Source organism: Leopardus geoffroyi, chromosome C2, assembly GCF_018350155.1.
Source record: "Leopardus geoffroyi isolate Oge1 chromosome C2, O.geoffroyi_Oge1_pat1.0, whole genome shotgun sequence".
Classification (NCBI taxonomy): Eukaryota; Metazoa; Chordata; class Mammalia; order Carnivora; family Felidae; genus Leopardus; species Leopardus geoffroyi.
The window spans coordinates 65,155,890-65,172,762 of NC_059333.1; the positions used below are offsets into that span (position 1 = coordinate 65,155,890).

Consider the following 16,873-nt stretch of genomic DNA (forward strand, 5'->3'; position numbering starts at 1 on the left):
ATTCCTAATCATGAATTAGTCTATATTTTTATATGATGTATGTACTTTGGAACAATAATGAGTGACCATAATAACAATAATTTCTCATAAACATTTCAGAAGTATCCTATAAAAAAATAATAATAAATGCATGATTTCTTCTTATTTGAACTATTATGACAAAATTATATATCTCAATAATATGTAAAAATTATCTCAATCTGATACATCTGATAACAAAAAATAGTAAAAAAGGGAGAAATACCACAAAATAAATGAAAAATTGAAATCTACTTACAAATTCAAAGATAAGATCACATATACTTCATATTTAAACTGTCATTTTAAAAGAAAATTTTAAAACACTATGAAGGGGTGCCCGGGTGGCTAGGTTGGTTAGGCATCCAACTTCGGCTCAGGTCATGATCTTGCGGTTTGTGAGTTCGAGCCCCACATCGGGCTCTGTGCTGACAGCTCGGAGCCTGGAGCCTGCTTCCGATTCTGTGTCTCCCTCTCTCTTTGCCCCTCCCATGCTCATGCTCCGTCTCTCTCTGTCTCTCAATAATAAACGTTTAAAAAAAATTTTTTTAATAAATAAATAAATAAAACACTATGAAGCCTTAAGTGTCCTATCTGATAATCTCAATTTTTGTTTCATGTCAAATTTTCCAGACATAGAAAATTTTATTTTTGTGTTGATGTTGGTTGAATTAAGGTGTAGATGGAAAAGGAACAGAGAAAGAATCTGTCCCAAATAAGAAAATATCCAAAGTACCTTCAAGGCACACATTAGGATACATGCTGCTTCATATTAGCTCATTTTTTAACTTAATGATGAAAATATTTTGTGTCTGCTCTACTTTGGCTTTGTGATTGAAATAGATATTGCTTTTGCCAATTCAGATCTTAAATTCATTTCTGATTTCATGTCCATGTATTTCCACACCATGTTCTTTTCTTTGCATTTCCATTATTGAAGTATTTACAAAGAACTGTAGTTTACAGATAATATTCAAACACTGGAAAACAATGATGACTATTAGTGGGCAATATACAAATAATGCAATATTTGGAAACCCCCAGTATTATAACATTGCATAGAATCACACATCAAAATTACCAAGCTAAGGATTTCTTTTGCTTTTAAAACTTGTTGTTTCCCAGAATACCACTCACACAGCATTTGTATAAAATATACTATGTATATAAACCTACTAATATTCACCATTAGCAACAGACTGGGGCATGAACACACAGTTATAATGTGGCAACTGCTACAAGCAAGATGAGTTAGATCGTGACTGCTTCTCTCCTACACACTTCTGTCCCAGTTCCCAGAAATGTTGACTCTGAGTGTTCTTGTTTTTAAGTGGACATCAGTGGATTCTTTTGAACCAATGTCTCTGTGTTGACTGTTAAACTTTAATTCTCAAAGGAGAATGGTACTGATAATGTTACCTGTTAACATTATTTCAGTCCCAGGTCTCAAAGGATTATTAACTCACTCAGCACCTTCCTTAAACAAATCTCCTTAAGTATTCCTTCTCTGAGTTAATACAGCTGCTATTCATTCAATGGGCCTAAGACATAAATCTAAGTAAACTCTGACTCTTCTCCCGAGTCCCATGCCTTAATGATTTTTGTCTTCTTTCTTGAACCCCACTCTCCCTCCATTCCTGCTCCATCCCCATCATGAGGGTCTTAGTTCTGGCCCTCTCTGTATTTTTTTTTTTTAACGTTTATTTATTTATTTTTGAGACAGAGAGAGACAGAGCATGAACGGGGGAGGGTCAGCAAGAGGGAGACACAGAATCTGAAACAGGCTCCGGGCTCTGAGCTGTCAGCACAGGGGCCTGATGCGGGGCTCGAACTCCCGGACCGCGAGATCGTGACCTGAGCCGAAGTCGGCGCTCAACCGACTGAGCCACCCAGGCGCCCCTCTCTGTATTTTTTAATGGGGGATGATGGGGGGAGAGACAGAGAGAGTAGGAGAAAGAGAATCCCAAGCAGGCTCTGTGCTATCAGCATGGAGCCCCATATGGGGCTCAATCCCAAGAACCATGAGATCATGACCTGAGATGAAATCAAGAGTTGGATGCTTAACTGACTGGAGTCACCCAGACACCCTCTTCATTTCTTGATGGAGCTATTCTCAAAGTCTCCCACCTATAACCAGGCTATCAAATTCACACCCTGACTGCTGAAGTTGTTTCTAAAATGCAGATCTGGGGCGCCTGGGTGTTAGTCGTGGGTGCCTGGGTGGCTCAGTCAGTCGGGCGTCCGACTCTTGATTTTGGCACACATTGTCTCACCCTGCATCAGGTTTGGTGCTGAGCATGGAACCTGCTTGGGATTCTTTCTCTCTCCCTCTCTCGGCCCTTCCCCCACTTGTGGGTGTGCGCACCCCTTCTCTCTCTAAATAAAATCAACATTTTTTTAAATTTACATTTATTTATTTTTGAGAGACAGAATGAGACAGAGCATGAGTAGAGGAGGGGCAGAGAGAGGAGACACAGAATCCGAAGCAGGCTCCAAGCTCTGAGCAAGCATTCAGCACAGAGCCCGATGCGGCTCGAACCCACAAACCATGAGATCATGACCTGAGCCGAAATCAGACGCTTAACTGACTGAGCCACCCAAGTGCTCCAATAAAATAAACATTTTAAAAAATAAAATAAAATGCAGATCTGGATATCCTCTCTTGCTTTATAAATGCCTGGGAGTACCCACAGTCTCAAAAACAACATCCAAACTCCTTGAATGTTATACAATACCCTGCACAATCTGGAGCTGAACTTTCCAACCTCCTCTCTCACCAAACCCTCATGAATCTTTATGTCAGCTTCACAGCTTTTCTCATTTAAGAGCATCAAAATTTTACGCTTGCAAGATTTTACGTGCATGGCTCCCTCTATTAATATTTTCCCCTTTTACCTGGTAAAACTTCTACTGAGCCTTTAAGATCCTTTTCTTTTTGGAAAACTCTTTCCCTATAAAGTTCTTTCTAGACTCTTCAGGGAGAATAAATGTGAACAGGAAACTTTTTTATAGCATTCAACATGCACTACTACAATTACCTCTCTAGATCTGTCTTCCCCTTAGACAGTGAGCCCTAGAATAAAGACACATCTCTATGTTTTTATTTCTCTACTTTCCCAAGTATCCCCTGAAGTAGCTGCACAAATAAGGGTTGTGACAGTGTGTGTGCGCACACACACACACACACATATTTTAAAAACGGGTGAACAACTGTATAAACAAATGAATACAGTTGTGACAATTGCTGGTATTTAATTTTTAAAGAAGAGGATGTACTGAACATTTCACAGAACTTGCTTCTTTATGTCAGAGGGCAAAAAGAAAGAGGAAAGCTTTGCCTTAAGTCAGAGTAACAGCATGAAAAAGAAGAAATAAGCACCTATTTATTCAGCAACTGAAGTGGTTAGAAACTTTTCTACTCCCCATGAAATAATTATGGAAACACTCACTGGGAAGGGAATCGGCAGTGGCAATTCAAGGAGAATCAAGATTCCTGAGGCTTCAAACGTGGCAAAAGAATGGGAGTGCTTTCTATTTGGACTTTGGGCAAACCTGGCATCCTCTGGGTGCCTGGTAACATGACGGTGTTGGACTACAGTGATGTTTAAGACACTCTCCTGCTCCATATATGACCTCCATACTAAGTTCTGCAGAGTTCTCAAGCAAGCAGCACACAGAAGACTTAATCACCTCTTTTCACTGTATTAAATTATGAATGGATGAGGACAACAGAGGATTCCTTAGGAACAATAAAGGAAAAATGCATGATTTATTAAAAAGAAAACTGAAAAAACCTCACAACACTGAAATAATCAGTAGAAGTTATGGAGAAAGGGTATAAGAAAAAGCTTGGTCAATAAAAATCATAAAATATTAGAAATTATTCTAACCATATCCATTATCACAATTAATGTAAATGAATTCAATCAATCAAAGAAGAAAGCTCTCAGATTGCAGATTGAAAACTGAATTAAATCTAGACATATGCTACTTACAAATAATACACCTAAAACATAAAACATGGAAACCTGAAAGTAAACGAACCATAAAATAGAAACATACCAGCAAGAATTAATCAAAGAAAGCTACTGTAGGGATTTCAATAATAACCAAAGTAAGGCAAAAATGTATATTGGGGCACCTGGATGGCCCAGTCAATTAAGCATCCGACTCCTGATTTCAGCTCAGGTCATGATCTCACAGTTTGTAAATTCAAGCCCTGCATCGGGCTCTGTGCTGATGTTAAAGAGCCTGCTTCAGATTCTCTCCCTCTCTCCCACTCTCTCTGCTCACACACTCTCTCAAAATAAAGAAATAAAGGGGCGCCTGGGTGGCACAGTCGGTTAAGCGTCCGACTTCAGCCAGGTCACGATCTCGCGGTCCGTGAGTTTGAGCCTCGCGTCGGGCTCTGGGCTGATGGCTCAGAGCCTGGAGCCTGTTTCCGATTCTGTGTTTCCCTCTCTCTCTGCCCCTCCCCCATTCATGCTCTGTCTCTCTCTGTCCCGAAAATAAATAAACGTTGAAAAAAAAAATTTTTTTTTAAATAAAAAAAAAATAAAGAAATAAACTTAAAAAAATTAAATTCATATTATAAATAGAAACTCAGTGAGATAGAAAACCCTCTGTAAGTACCTAATTGATACAGGCTGAGGATAGGTTAAAAAAAAATTGGCATAATTGCAAGAACAAATTGAGAAATCCACAACCCTACTCTGTGATTTTTAAACACATCTCTCTCATAAAATAACTGAAACAGATAAGATATTGGTAAAGATATATAACATTTGAATCAAGTTTCATATTATATATACAGCCATAACTTGTTTTGTTGTATTTCACAGATACTGCCTTTATGAATTGGTGGTCTGTGGAAACCTTGGGTTGAACAAGCCTATCAGAACCATTCTTCAAGAGCATCTGCTCACTTTGTGTCTCTGTGTCACATTTTGGTAATTCTCACGATATTTCAAACCTTTTCATTATTATTTCATTGGTCATGGTTACCTTTGATGTTATTGTAATTGTTTAGTGGTGCCACGAAGTGCACCCAGGTAAGACAGCAAACTTACTGGAAAAATGTATGTGTGTGTCGACTGCTCCAATGACTGGCAATTCTCCCCTCTCGCTCCCTCACCCCAGGTCTCCCTATTCCCTGAGACACAACAATACTGAAATCAGGTTAACTAGTAGCCCTTCAAGTGTTGGCCTCTAAGTGTTCAGTGAAAGGAAGAGTCACATGTCTCTCCCTGAATCAAAAGCTAGAAATGATTACGTTAGGTAAGGGAGGCATGTTGAAAGCCTAGACAGGTCAAAAGTTAGGCCTCTTGCACCAAACAGTTAGGCAAGCTGTGAGTGAAAGGGAAAACTCCTTAGGGAAGTTAAAAGTGCTACTCCAGTGAACACATGAATCATAAGAAAGCAAAACAGTGTTACTGCTGATACAGAGAATGTCTGAATGGTCTGGACAGAAGCTCAAACTAGCCACAACATTCCCTTAAGCAAAGCCTGATCCAGAGCAAGGCCCTGACTCTCTTCAGTTCTGTGAAGGCTGAGGAAGTGAGGAAGCCGCCGAAGAAAAGTTGGAAGCTGGCAGAGGTTGGCTCGTAAGGTTTAAGGAAAGAAGCCGTCTCCATAACATAAAAGTGCAAGATGACGCAGCAATGCTGACGTAGAAGCTACAGCAAGTTATCCGGAAGATCGAGCTAAGATAATTAATAAATGTGGCTATACTAAACAACAGATTTTCAGTGTAGTCAAAATGGCCTTCCAATGGAAGAAGATGCTATCTAAGACTTTCATAACTAGAGAGAACTCAATGCCTGTCTTCAAAGCTTCAAAGAACAGGTTGACCCTCTTATTAGGGGCAAAGTGGCTGATGGTTTTAAGCTGAAGCCGATGCTCATTTACCATTCTGAGAATCCTAGGGCCCTTAGGAATTATGCTATATCTATCCTGCCTGTGCTCTATAAATGAAACAACAAAGCCTGAATGACAGCACATCTGTTTACAACACGGTTTACTGAATATTTTAAGCCCACTGCTGAGACCTACTGCTCAGAAAAAAACATTCAAGATATCACTGCTCACTGACAACGTGCCTGGTCACCCAAGAGCTCTGATGGAGATGAACAACATGGTTAATGTTGTTTTCGTGTCTGCTAACACAATACCCATTCTGCTGCCCATGGATCAAGTAATCATTTTGACTTTCAAGTCTTATTATTTAAGAAATACATTTCATAAGGCTACTGCTGCCCTTGGTAAACCTTCATCAGTCAGCAGCCATCAACATCGAGCCAGTATCTTCTACCAGCAAAAACACTGTAACTCACTGAGAGCTCAGATGATGGTTAGCCTGTTTTAGAAATAAAGTACTTTTATCTTATTTATTTTTAAAATATAATTTATTCTCAAATTAGCTAACACACAGTGGATACAGTGTGCTCTTGGCTTCGGGAGATAAAGTACTTTTAAATTAAGGCATGTAAGGGGCGCCTGGGTGGCTCAGTCGGTTGAGCGTCTGACTTCACCTCAGGTCATGATCTCACAGTCCGTGAGCTCGAGCCCCACGTCGGGCTCTGTGTTGACAGCTCGGAGCCTGGACCTGTGCTTCAGATTCTGTGTCTCCCTCTCTCTGCCTCTCCCCCTATTCACACTCTCTCTCAAAAGTAAATAAACACTGAAAAAAAATTTTAACAAAATTAAGGCACATAACTTTGTTAAGACATAATGCTATTGCACACTTGACAGACTGCAGTGTAAACATAACTTTTACATGCACTAGGAAACCAAAAAATTCACTTGACTTGCTTTACTGTGCTAATCACTTTATTGTGGTGGTCTGCAACTACAACCACAATATGTGTGAGGTGTGCCTGTGTCTCCACCCCAGCACCTGTAACTGGGCACCATAGCTCTTAACCATTCTCTGCCTTGTTTGCTCTACTCCAAACATGCTGGCCTCTTTGCTGTTGATCCCAAACACCAGGCACACCCCAGCCTCAGGGGCTTCAGATGGCTGTTCCCTCTGCCTGGAATGCTCTCCAGCACCCATATTCACATAGCTCGTTCCTTCATCACTTTTACTTTCTTAGAATATCATCCTCTCAGTGAGCTTACCCTAAGCACTTTATTCAACACTGCAGCTCCTTATGCCCTAACAAATCCATTTTACCCTCATTTGTGTTTTCCCCACAGAAGATATCACCTGGTAATAAACTGCAATTTACTGATTTGTTATATTCAGTCTCCACCCACTAGAAAGTGAATTCTATCAAGGGAAGAAGCATTTCTGTTCTGTTCTCTGCTATATCTCCAGCACCTAGAACAGTGTCTAGAACCTAGTAGGTACCCAACATATATTTGTTGAATGAAGAAATGAAGAACAGAAATTATCATCAATATACAGAAGAACAGATAAAACCAAAAGCTTGGTTTAACAAGATTGATCCAAAAATAAAAGATGAAAAGCATTAACAATTAATAATGACAGGGGGAATATAATAGTTTTTAAATACACAAGAGAATAATAAAACTAATGGTATTATAAACACTAGTATTTATTAAGTGCATATTCATGCCAGAGGCTGTTCTAAAAGTTTTACATGTTTTCATTTTATTTTTATTCCACGCCTGTGAGGCAATTACTATTATTCTGCCCATTTTACATGTAAGAAAACTAAGGCACAAGGTCACATAACCAGCCATCCCTGCAGCCAGGATTCCAACCCACATCCTCTGACTCCAGACCTGTATTCTATTTTCACATAGAGATATTATGACTAATTTAGTATGTATAATCTCAGACAAAAAAAAAAAGATGTTTCCTAGAAAAATAGAGAAGATACAGAAAATCTAAAACTTACACCATTAGAAAAACTGAATCAGGAGTCAAAAATCTACCAACAAGACAGCAGGGCAAAGCTTTTATAGGCAAATTCTACAAAATCATCAAATAATCTCCAATTTATTCATACTATTTCAGAGAATTGAAAAAGAGGGAAAACTGCCTAACTCATTTTATGAGACCCTTATATAATCTGATACTAAAATTGAACCAGGGCAATGGAAAACAGAAAAAAAAAATCGTAGACAATTCTCACTTATGATCACAAATGCAAAAATTCTATTAACATGTTAGCATACCAAACGGAGCAATTTATTTAAAATAATCACAATCAGGGGCGCCTGGGTGGCTCAGTCAGTTAAGCATCCAACTTCAGCTCAGGTCATGATCTCATGATTCATAGGTTTGAGCCCCTCATCATGCATCAGGCTCTGGGCTGACAACTCAGAGCCTGGAGCCTATTTCGGATTCTGTGTCTATCTGTCTGTCTGTCTGTCTGTCTCTCTCTCTCTCTCTCTCCACCCCCCTCCCCTGCTCACTCTCTGTCTCTCTCTTTCAAAAATAAATGTTAAAAAAGTTTTTTTAAAAAAATCACAATCATATAGACTTTATTCCAGAAATGCAAGGATATTTAACATTAGGAAATATATTAATGTAACTGACTCACTGACATTTGGGGCCAGATAGTTCTTTACTGCGGGGCTATTCCTGTGCATTATAGGATGTTTACCAGCATCCCTAGCCTCTACCCATGAGCTGCCAGTAGCACCATCCTATCAGCTGTGACAACCAAAAAAATGTCAACTGAAAATGTCCCAGTTGAGAACCACCAATGCAGGGGCTGGTGAACTGGGACCAGACCCAGACACTTAATGGAACATGGGCCATTTGTACAGACCTCAGAAGCACAGACCAAACTAAGTACTTCATATTTCCCAAATACATTTCATTTCATTCAACGGGTTATATATTTATTTTAATGTTCAAACTGTCCAAGATGTGACCAGAAGGAGCTCCTTCAAACTAGCCCCTACACACAAGGACAATTCTAATCCCCAAATATTATGACCCTGTCACTAACTGACTTCTGGAGTACCCTCCCTTGGTGTCAAATATTCTTTTCACAGAGAATACATCTTGAGTTTATATTAAGCAACTGCAAACATATTAATAAAGTGTTTTTAAAATCTAAGTTATTTGGTGGCTGGGTAGCTCAGTCGATTAAGCATCCAACTTCGCCACAGATCACGATCTCACAGTTCATGAGTTCGAGTCCCACATCAGACTGTCAGTGCAGAGCCCACTTCGGATCCTCTGTCTCCTTTTCTCTCTGCCCCTCCCCTGCTCATACTCTCGCTCAAAAATAAATAAATGTAAAAAGTATCTTTAAAAAATCTAAGTTATTTGGGGATTATATGCTATTTTGAGATCCATTTTATTAATATCAGTACCAAGAGGCAAATCTAAAAAAATTTTTTTTAATGTTTATTTATTTTTGAGAGAGAGAGAGAATGCGAGTAGGTTGGGGCAGAGAGAGAGGGAGGCACAGAATCCGAAGCTGGCTCCAGGCTCTGAGCTGTCAGCACAGAGCCTGACACGGGGCTTGAACTCATGGACTGTGAGATCATGACCTGAGCCGAAGTCAGATGCTCAACCGACTGAGCCACCCAGGCGCCCCCCAAGAGGCAAATTTAAATAAAAAATCTGACTCACTTAGTGAGCATTATTGTGATAAATGAAGTTATTCAAACTAATTCTGATAATGAATCCTGAGTTTGGATTACAAAAGATAAACATTTTCATCAATAACATTCAAGATCACTTTCATATAGTACTAAAAAATATTTAAATTACACAGAAGACACCAAAAAAATTGACTAATACACACTTATTCAAAGACAAAGAGGTGTGGAAGGTTCTTTCTATAGGTATTTCTCAACTTACATACAAGTAACCACTTTTAGCATTTATTTGTAATTCCAAACTCAACCCAGTATTTCACCAAAATGTTTTAAATATAAATCATAGAACTCTCATGCTGATACAAAGAATCTTGGAAACGACATTGTTTAATCCCCATTAAAAAAAAAAAAAAAAAAAAGGGCAACACCAGCCCAGAGAGGTAAACTGTCACTGAAATAGCTACTAGGAAATCTGGAATTTAAATATGGTTTTCAGGATTTCAACACAAGAGCTAGATTAAACATGTCTCTTATATGTAAATAGAGAGATTAACACTTTAGTCCACAGAAAAGCTATTCAGCCCACAGTGTGGCTGAAACATTTAGCAATTCAGCAATCTGCAGGGAACAACGGTATTGCAGTAATCATTATCAGAGTAACCCAAAAGTTATTACGTGCTGTCACTGAGAAGTTTTTTTACGTAATAGATTTTGGCTAGGTAAGTTAAAAGATGATAGGAAGGTCCATGAATAGTTCTGTCAGGATTCTCACAGACTCTGACAGAGCTGGTAGGCCTGATGCTTTACCATGCCTAACTTTACCATACAAGTTAAGACTTTCCATCTCCATGACAGCCATATACTATCAATGGGGGCATATTTCAGGCACAATTCAGGTTGTCTGGAGCCTCTTCATTAACTGCCAACTCTTTTAACGTAAGATTTGTATACTTTCCCTGAGAATGCTACAAGAGTATACAGGCTACAAGCCCTGAGTATACAAGAAAAATACTGTTACAGATGATGCAACATTCAAGGCTGCTAACTTTTATTTTCTTGAAATAGAAGATTTTAGATAAAACTCTGTAATCTTCCCTCATTTTATAAGTTCTCAAATTTTCAAGAGTGTTTCCTTTGTTATCAAATTTAAATAGCTGGATTTACGTGTAGAAAATCATCAATGAGACTCATGCTTCCTCCATCTTTACCCGTCTGGTGTGATCAACTCCTGGTTCTCCCATGATCTGAGGCCTTTTCCTGTTCTCTTTCCCATCTTCTTCCTCTACTTAGACTTGAGGCTGAAAACAGGATGATTGACCCTCTCATGATCGTGTTGATGTTTCTCATACTAAAATAGTCAGTTGTGCCTCAAGAAGGAAGTGGATTCTCAGTTATAAACTTCAAGGATCATCTTACAGTTAACACTATAAAGAAGCTACCAAATAGAGATTTTAAATCCTCATTGTAATGGAACAGAATTTCCATAGATAGTAACCACTGGATGAGATACATAACGGCAGCATATGAGAAAGGATATGTTTTCTTCTCTTTAAAGTTGAAAACGCAAAATGATCCAGATAGCTTTTTCAGCAGTTACAGATACAGCGTGTTATTTTTCAAACTCTATTAAAGTTAATTATTTCATTGAGTCTTAGAATTGGAATTTTGCATGGTAACTAATGAAATGGGTAAAGCAACACCGTACATACCCTGAGTGGCTGTTGGAGGTAGTTTGAGGGTATTGTCTAACTTCTCCCAAAGGTAAGTTGGCCGAGGGATGCCTTCCTCTGAGCTACAGAGCAGGATGACATCGCTGCCGATATCCTGGGATCCTTGGATTTGGCAGTGTGGGGCAGAAGGGGGAACTACAACAGGAAGAGTAAGGAATAGAGTACGTATTTACTATGAGCCACCTGATGATGGAGGAGACATCAACATTCAGTGCACTGGAACCTCAGATAACAATGTTTATAGAACACATAACCAGAAGACTACCTCGTGAGTGATGCCAGTGACTAGTCAGGGCCCACAACTTCAGCTGGCAGGGGGCAAACATGGAAAAGGGGCTGCATCCTTTCATTATACTTTGAAGGAATCTTATGCTCTTCGTTTTGCATTCCTTCCTCTGAAGAAGAATGCTGAAGGTCCTTCCTGCCCACACACTGCCTTTAGAAACATGACTGAGCATACCCATGTTCACAGCAGCATTATTCATTATAGCTGAAGGACAGAAACAGCCAAGTATCCATGGATGGACGAATGGATAAACAAAATGTGGTACATACATACTAGGAAATATTATTCGGCCTTGAAAGGGAAGGGAATTCTGACACGTGCTATAGCATGGATGAGCCTTGAGAACATTATGCTAAGTGAAATAAGCCAGTCATAAAAAGACAAACAATAAATAATTCTACTTATATGAGGCACCTCGAGTAGTCAAATTCATACAAACAGAAAATAGGAAAGTGGTTACCGATGGCCGGGAGGAGAAGGAAATGTTTAATGAGCACAGAGTTTTAGTTTCGTAAGATAAAAAGGGTGCTGGAGAGTGGCTGCACAGCAGTGTGAATGTACTTATCCCTACAGGTCTGTACACTTACACACTGCCTCAGATGGTAAGTTTTATGTCATGTGTATTTTACCACAATTAAATTTTTTCATTACTGAAAGAAGCCACTTTTAGAAAAGATATTTCAAGGAAGAGCAACCACTGACCCTGCCAGCAACTCTCTGGGTAAGACGACCCTGACAAGATTCTTTGTTACTTCACAAACAAAAACCTGACAGACCTACTTTATGCTAAATTCTGCTTTATGGTGGGGGAAGTCAGAGTCAAGTTCAAGTGTGTCTACTACTTGATCATAATGCAGTGGACATTTTATAATCATTAAGACAAATAAGCACATAAAAGACACAAAATTTAAAAATTATGAAAGAAGAACACTAACAGAAGAAGGCGGTGCTTTGTAGCAAGAATGCAAGCAAATAAAAATATCAGCTAACCCCAAGGCTTGGAGTCTCATGTTGGGGGATGGAGGAAGTAAAGTCTGAATCAATGATGGTATACTTGTAATGCTAACGACTTTTTGAGAAATACGTTCAACCTTTCAAAAAGGAATGAATAAATGCATAAAATGTAAGTGCAGTAGACAGAGAAACCAGGAAAGGAAGGGGTGGGGGAGAGAGAACCATAAAAGGGTATTAGGTAGGAAAAGTAAAAAATCTCAGAGAATCCTACTTGCTGTGATGGGGTAAACCAGTCCCCTCAATTACTGCCTTTGACACTGCCACCATGATGCTATAAAGGAAGCCCAAGATAATTCTTCGAAGGTAGCATCAACTATAAAAAAAATTAAAGGATTTTTTTCTTCTTTTAAAAATTGAAAAGATTAACTTAGATAATGTGGGAAGACAGTCACCTAATCTGCAGGTATAAACATCAGAAAAACACTGAAACTCCATTAGTGCTCTATATTCGGTACTTGAGTATTTTTAAATCTCTGTATTTAGTAAAAACCTCTGCATAATTAAAAATTACACAATTCTGAATATACGAATATACTACAGTGTTTCTAAGATAGAAATCTCCAATCTGGTCCTTAGTCTTACTTTGTTTGAAGACTAGGAAAACAAGGCACCATGGCTATCGCATAGTCTCACCCAAAGAAGGAAAATGGTATCCTCAAGTACCTCAACAACGGAAGGGAAAAGAAAGGGCAAGAATTTGCCAAGGAATAAGGGAGGAGATTCTGAGCCAAAAACAGGATGAAGGACAATCAAGAGTATCAGCCTTCTCTAACTACCTCCTAGGTCTCCCCCAATGAACTGAGCTTAACTGCATTTAGGAGGCAGTGTTTTATTTTAGAGGCAGCAGAAGTGAGAAACAAAACGTGTTCAGAATGGACTTAATTTAGTATGACATATTCTAAGTATACTGTATAATAGAAAAAGTGCCTGTGTGAGACAAGACATTGTCTATGCCACCTTTAAAAAGGCCCTAAAACTATACAGTCTCTTAATACAGTATTGGAACCAAATTGATCATATGATTTATCATTCAAAAAGGATGCTTTTGAGGACAAAAGGATGTTTTACTGAAATTATGCCAGGACATGAGGGGTAAGCCGAGAACTGCGGTGAGTCTCCTCAGTCTATGTGGACATGAAGCAGTCATTTTTTCTCACGTGTGCTGAAACTTCCGCTTTGTACAGAAAATAAGTGATTCTTGACTTAACTTGCTCTCAATGATAAGTCCTATCCTGTAAACACTGAAGAAAAGTGAGAGGCCACTTGTGATTGTGTTTTTTACCACCTTTCTCCACTTTCAGGACAAATCATTTAAGAAGCTTTAAGGAGCCACCAGAAGTGGCAAAAGGGATGGGAAGACTATGCGTAAAAAGCACAGAGACGCAGAGTCCAGGCAGGGCAGATAGGAGAGGAATCAAGACAAGGATGCTAGCAGACTGAAAGTGTAGAAGGATGGTCAAAAGTAAGTATGCTCGAGTACAGTCACAGCATAAGGAAACCAAGATGCCTGCAACATCCTGCCACTCACCTAAAACTGTGAGACCGGTGACCCCAATGTTTCTGCCCCCTCTATCTGGAAGGTTGTTGACCAAACACTGGTAGGTGCCTGTATCTGACAGCTGAGTGTTATTAATGAAGATAGAGACGTTGGTGGCCGGCATAGTGCCTGTAAATCCTACCCTACCATGGAACCGGGGGGCACCATCGAACATCTGTCCACCCTGGTACAGAATGACCTGGAAAAGAAAGTAAAATAAATAAACTGGCCACTACATTCCCTTCTAGACACATAACACATAGCAGTAACTATCTGGTAGATCGTAGACTGCATCAAACATTGAAAAACTTTCTTATCTTAAACTTGTCCCCAACCCTTTACTACAGCATCAGTGCACAGGCGTATATGGGGATTCTAAATTCTCAGATACCAAATTAAAATAACACTGTTTCCTTGTCTAACTCATCAGAATATAGAAAATGTCTTTAGTGCAATCTTACTATCAGCCCATAAATATTTTTATTCAAAAAATTCCAAAATAAAAAGTTTAAAAAATTAGCACTGCCATTCTCATGCTTACCAGGTCACAAGATGACAGATCATGGCTACAACCTGAACATAACTAGTCATGAGAGAGAAGCGTTGCAGATCCCTGATTGCTATTCTTATGTCCGTTTCTATTATCAAAATTAACTATTCAGGGGAGAGGACTCAGAACGCTGCTGCCAAAGCCTTGTGGGCTGAGAATGAGAAACTTGCTTCTATTTCAGTTCTATCTGTAAATATTTGGGCAACTACACTCAAGTCTTTCTTTGCCTCCTAAAATGATAAGGTTGAACAAAATGATCTCAGAGGCTCAGTCTAATTAATTATAAAAATTCCATGGTCTAAAGAAATGAAAGAAGCGTCTAAATATACATATTTGAATTCATATCAGAAAATTTAGCTTATCAAGTATTTTTAGGTAGTAATAAGCTCACTGAAGCAGAAAAGCTTCGTAACAGTAATAAATTATCTTTGGGAATAAATGCGTAACTGTGGTTACAATTCATTAATTTTCTGAGCATTATTTTCTACAACAGTTAATACCAATTATGGGTCTTTTACCTGTAATTGACAGTTTACTAGGTAGTAGCTTCTATTTTTGTGTACCTTAATTTATTTGAGACTCTTTGAGGCTGTCTAGTATGCCTGGCTGTGTTTATTTTAAAAACACTTGTGAAATTAGACAAATAAACCAAGTACTACTATCTAATGTTACTTCCTTAATATTATCACTGTCTCTAAAGCATACTCTCATCCATCTGTGTTACTGACAGTCCCTTCCTGTCAAAGCATATGTTACTTTTTCTATCTTGCTTTTTCCTATCAGCAACACCTTTTGGTAAAATTCCAGGTTCCTACGTAAAATTTTCAGAAGGATTCCCCTGACATATGTTAAAACAAGAAAGTCTCTCAAAAAGAGGATAATCTCTTCTGATGGTTGACTAATAACACAGGAGTAGGATCTAAAACACATAGGCACACGGAACGTGCCATCTTATCCTACCTAGAAATCAAATATATACTCAGGATGCTTTCCTACCCACCTCTTCTGAAAAAATTAATATTTGAGAGGCAGCATGAAGTGGAAAAGAACTACCTGCTCAGGTTGATTAGCATTGGAGAGAGGAATGACCATCCAAATGACATTGAGGTTAATGAGGGCAGCGCTGGTAGTAAAAGTACAGGGCAGGACTGCCGTCTGGCCCCGGGCCACTTGGATACTCCCAGGGCTCTCAGAGACTTCCAGGGAAGCTGCAACACCTGCAAAGCAGAGAACAGGAAGGTTATGTGCTCACCCTTTCCTGACAGACCAAACCTCTTCAGAAAACGCTTGTGTGTTTTACATTATCAGTAATGTAAACAGACTGACATAATAATCTTACTAAACAACTTCTAACCAGTCATTGACTTGAAATAATAAAAACAGTTACCTTTATCTCTTAGAAACCACAAATGAAAAACATTAGCAGGTACTTACTTTATTTTGTAAGACAATATCAGATATTTGGCCAGATTCAAATACATGGGAGAAGTTAACTGATAGGGTTTGAACAAAACTTGCAATGGACAGGGAGCCTGGGTGGCTCAGTTGGTTAAGCGGCCGACTTTGGCTCAGGTCATGATCTCAAGGTTTGTGAGCTCGAGCCCCATGTTGGGCTCTGTGCTGACAGCTCAGAGCCTGGAGCCTGCTTTGGATTCTGTGTCTCCCTCTCTCCCTGCCCTTCCCATGCTCATGCTCTATCTCTGTCTCTCAGTAATAAACAAACATTAAAAAAAAAAAAAAACTTGAAACGGTGAGGACGCATGAGAAATAAAATGATTTTTTTAAAGGCATCAATAATAGCACACTTAAAATTAAATGCTTACATATTAATCTAACAAAATATGTGCAAGATCTAAACACTAATAACTGGGGGCGCCTGGGTGGCTCAGTCGGTTGAGTGGCCGACCTCCGCTCAGGTCATGATCTCGTGGTCCATGAGTTCGAGCCCTGCATAGGGTCTGTGCTGACAGCTCAGAGCCTGGAGCCTGTTTCAGATTCTGTGTCTCCCTCTCTCTGACCCTCCCCTGTTCATGCTCTGTCTCTCCCTGTCTCAAAAATAAATAAACATTAAAAAAAATTTTTTTTAAATAAACACTAATAAACTGTAAGACGCTAATGAAGGAAATCAAATAAGCACAAAAATGGACAGATACGCAATGTTCATGGATTAGAAGATTCCATTCTCCCTAAACTGACCTATAGATTCAGAG

At 39.1% G+C, this 16,873-nt stretch overlaps 1 protein-coding gene across 2 annotated transcripts in view; it reads right to left on the reverse strand.

Moving 5' to 3' along the window:
* The window catches only part of IGSF11 (immunoglobulin superfamily member 11), a 129,969-nt gene that overhangs the window by 10,568 nt on the left and 102,528 nt on the right, over positions 1-16,873 (reverse strand). For both annotated transcript variants that reach the window (XM_045502117.1, XM_045502116.1), the window contains 3 exons: positions 15,717-15,880; positions 14,105-14,312; positions 11,256-11,411 (listed from right to left, as the gene is read on the reverse strand). In XM_045502117.1, the coding sequence (XP_045358073.1) occupies positions 11,256-11,411; positions 14,105-14,312; positions 15,717-15,880 (528 nt within the window). Of the gene's footprint in view, positions 1-11,255; positions 11,412-14,104; positions 14,313-15,716; positions 15,881-16,873 lie in introns of those variants that run through there.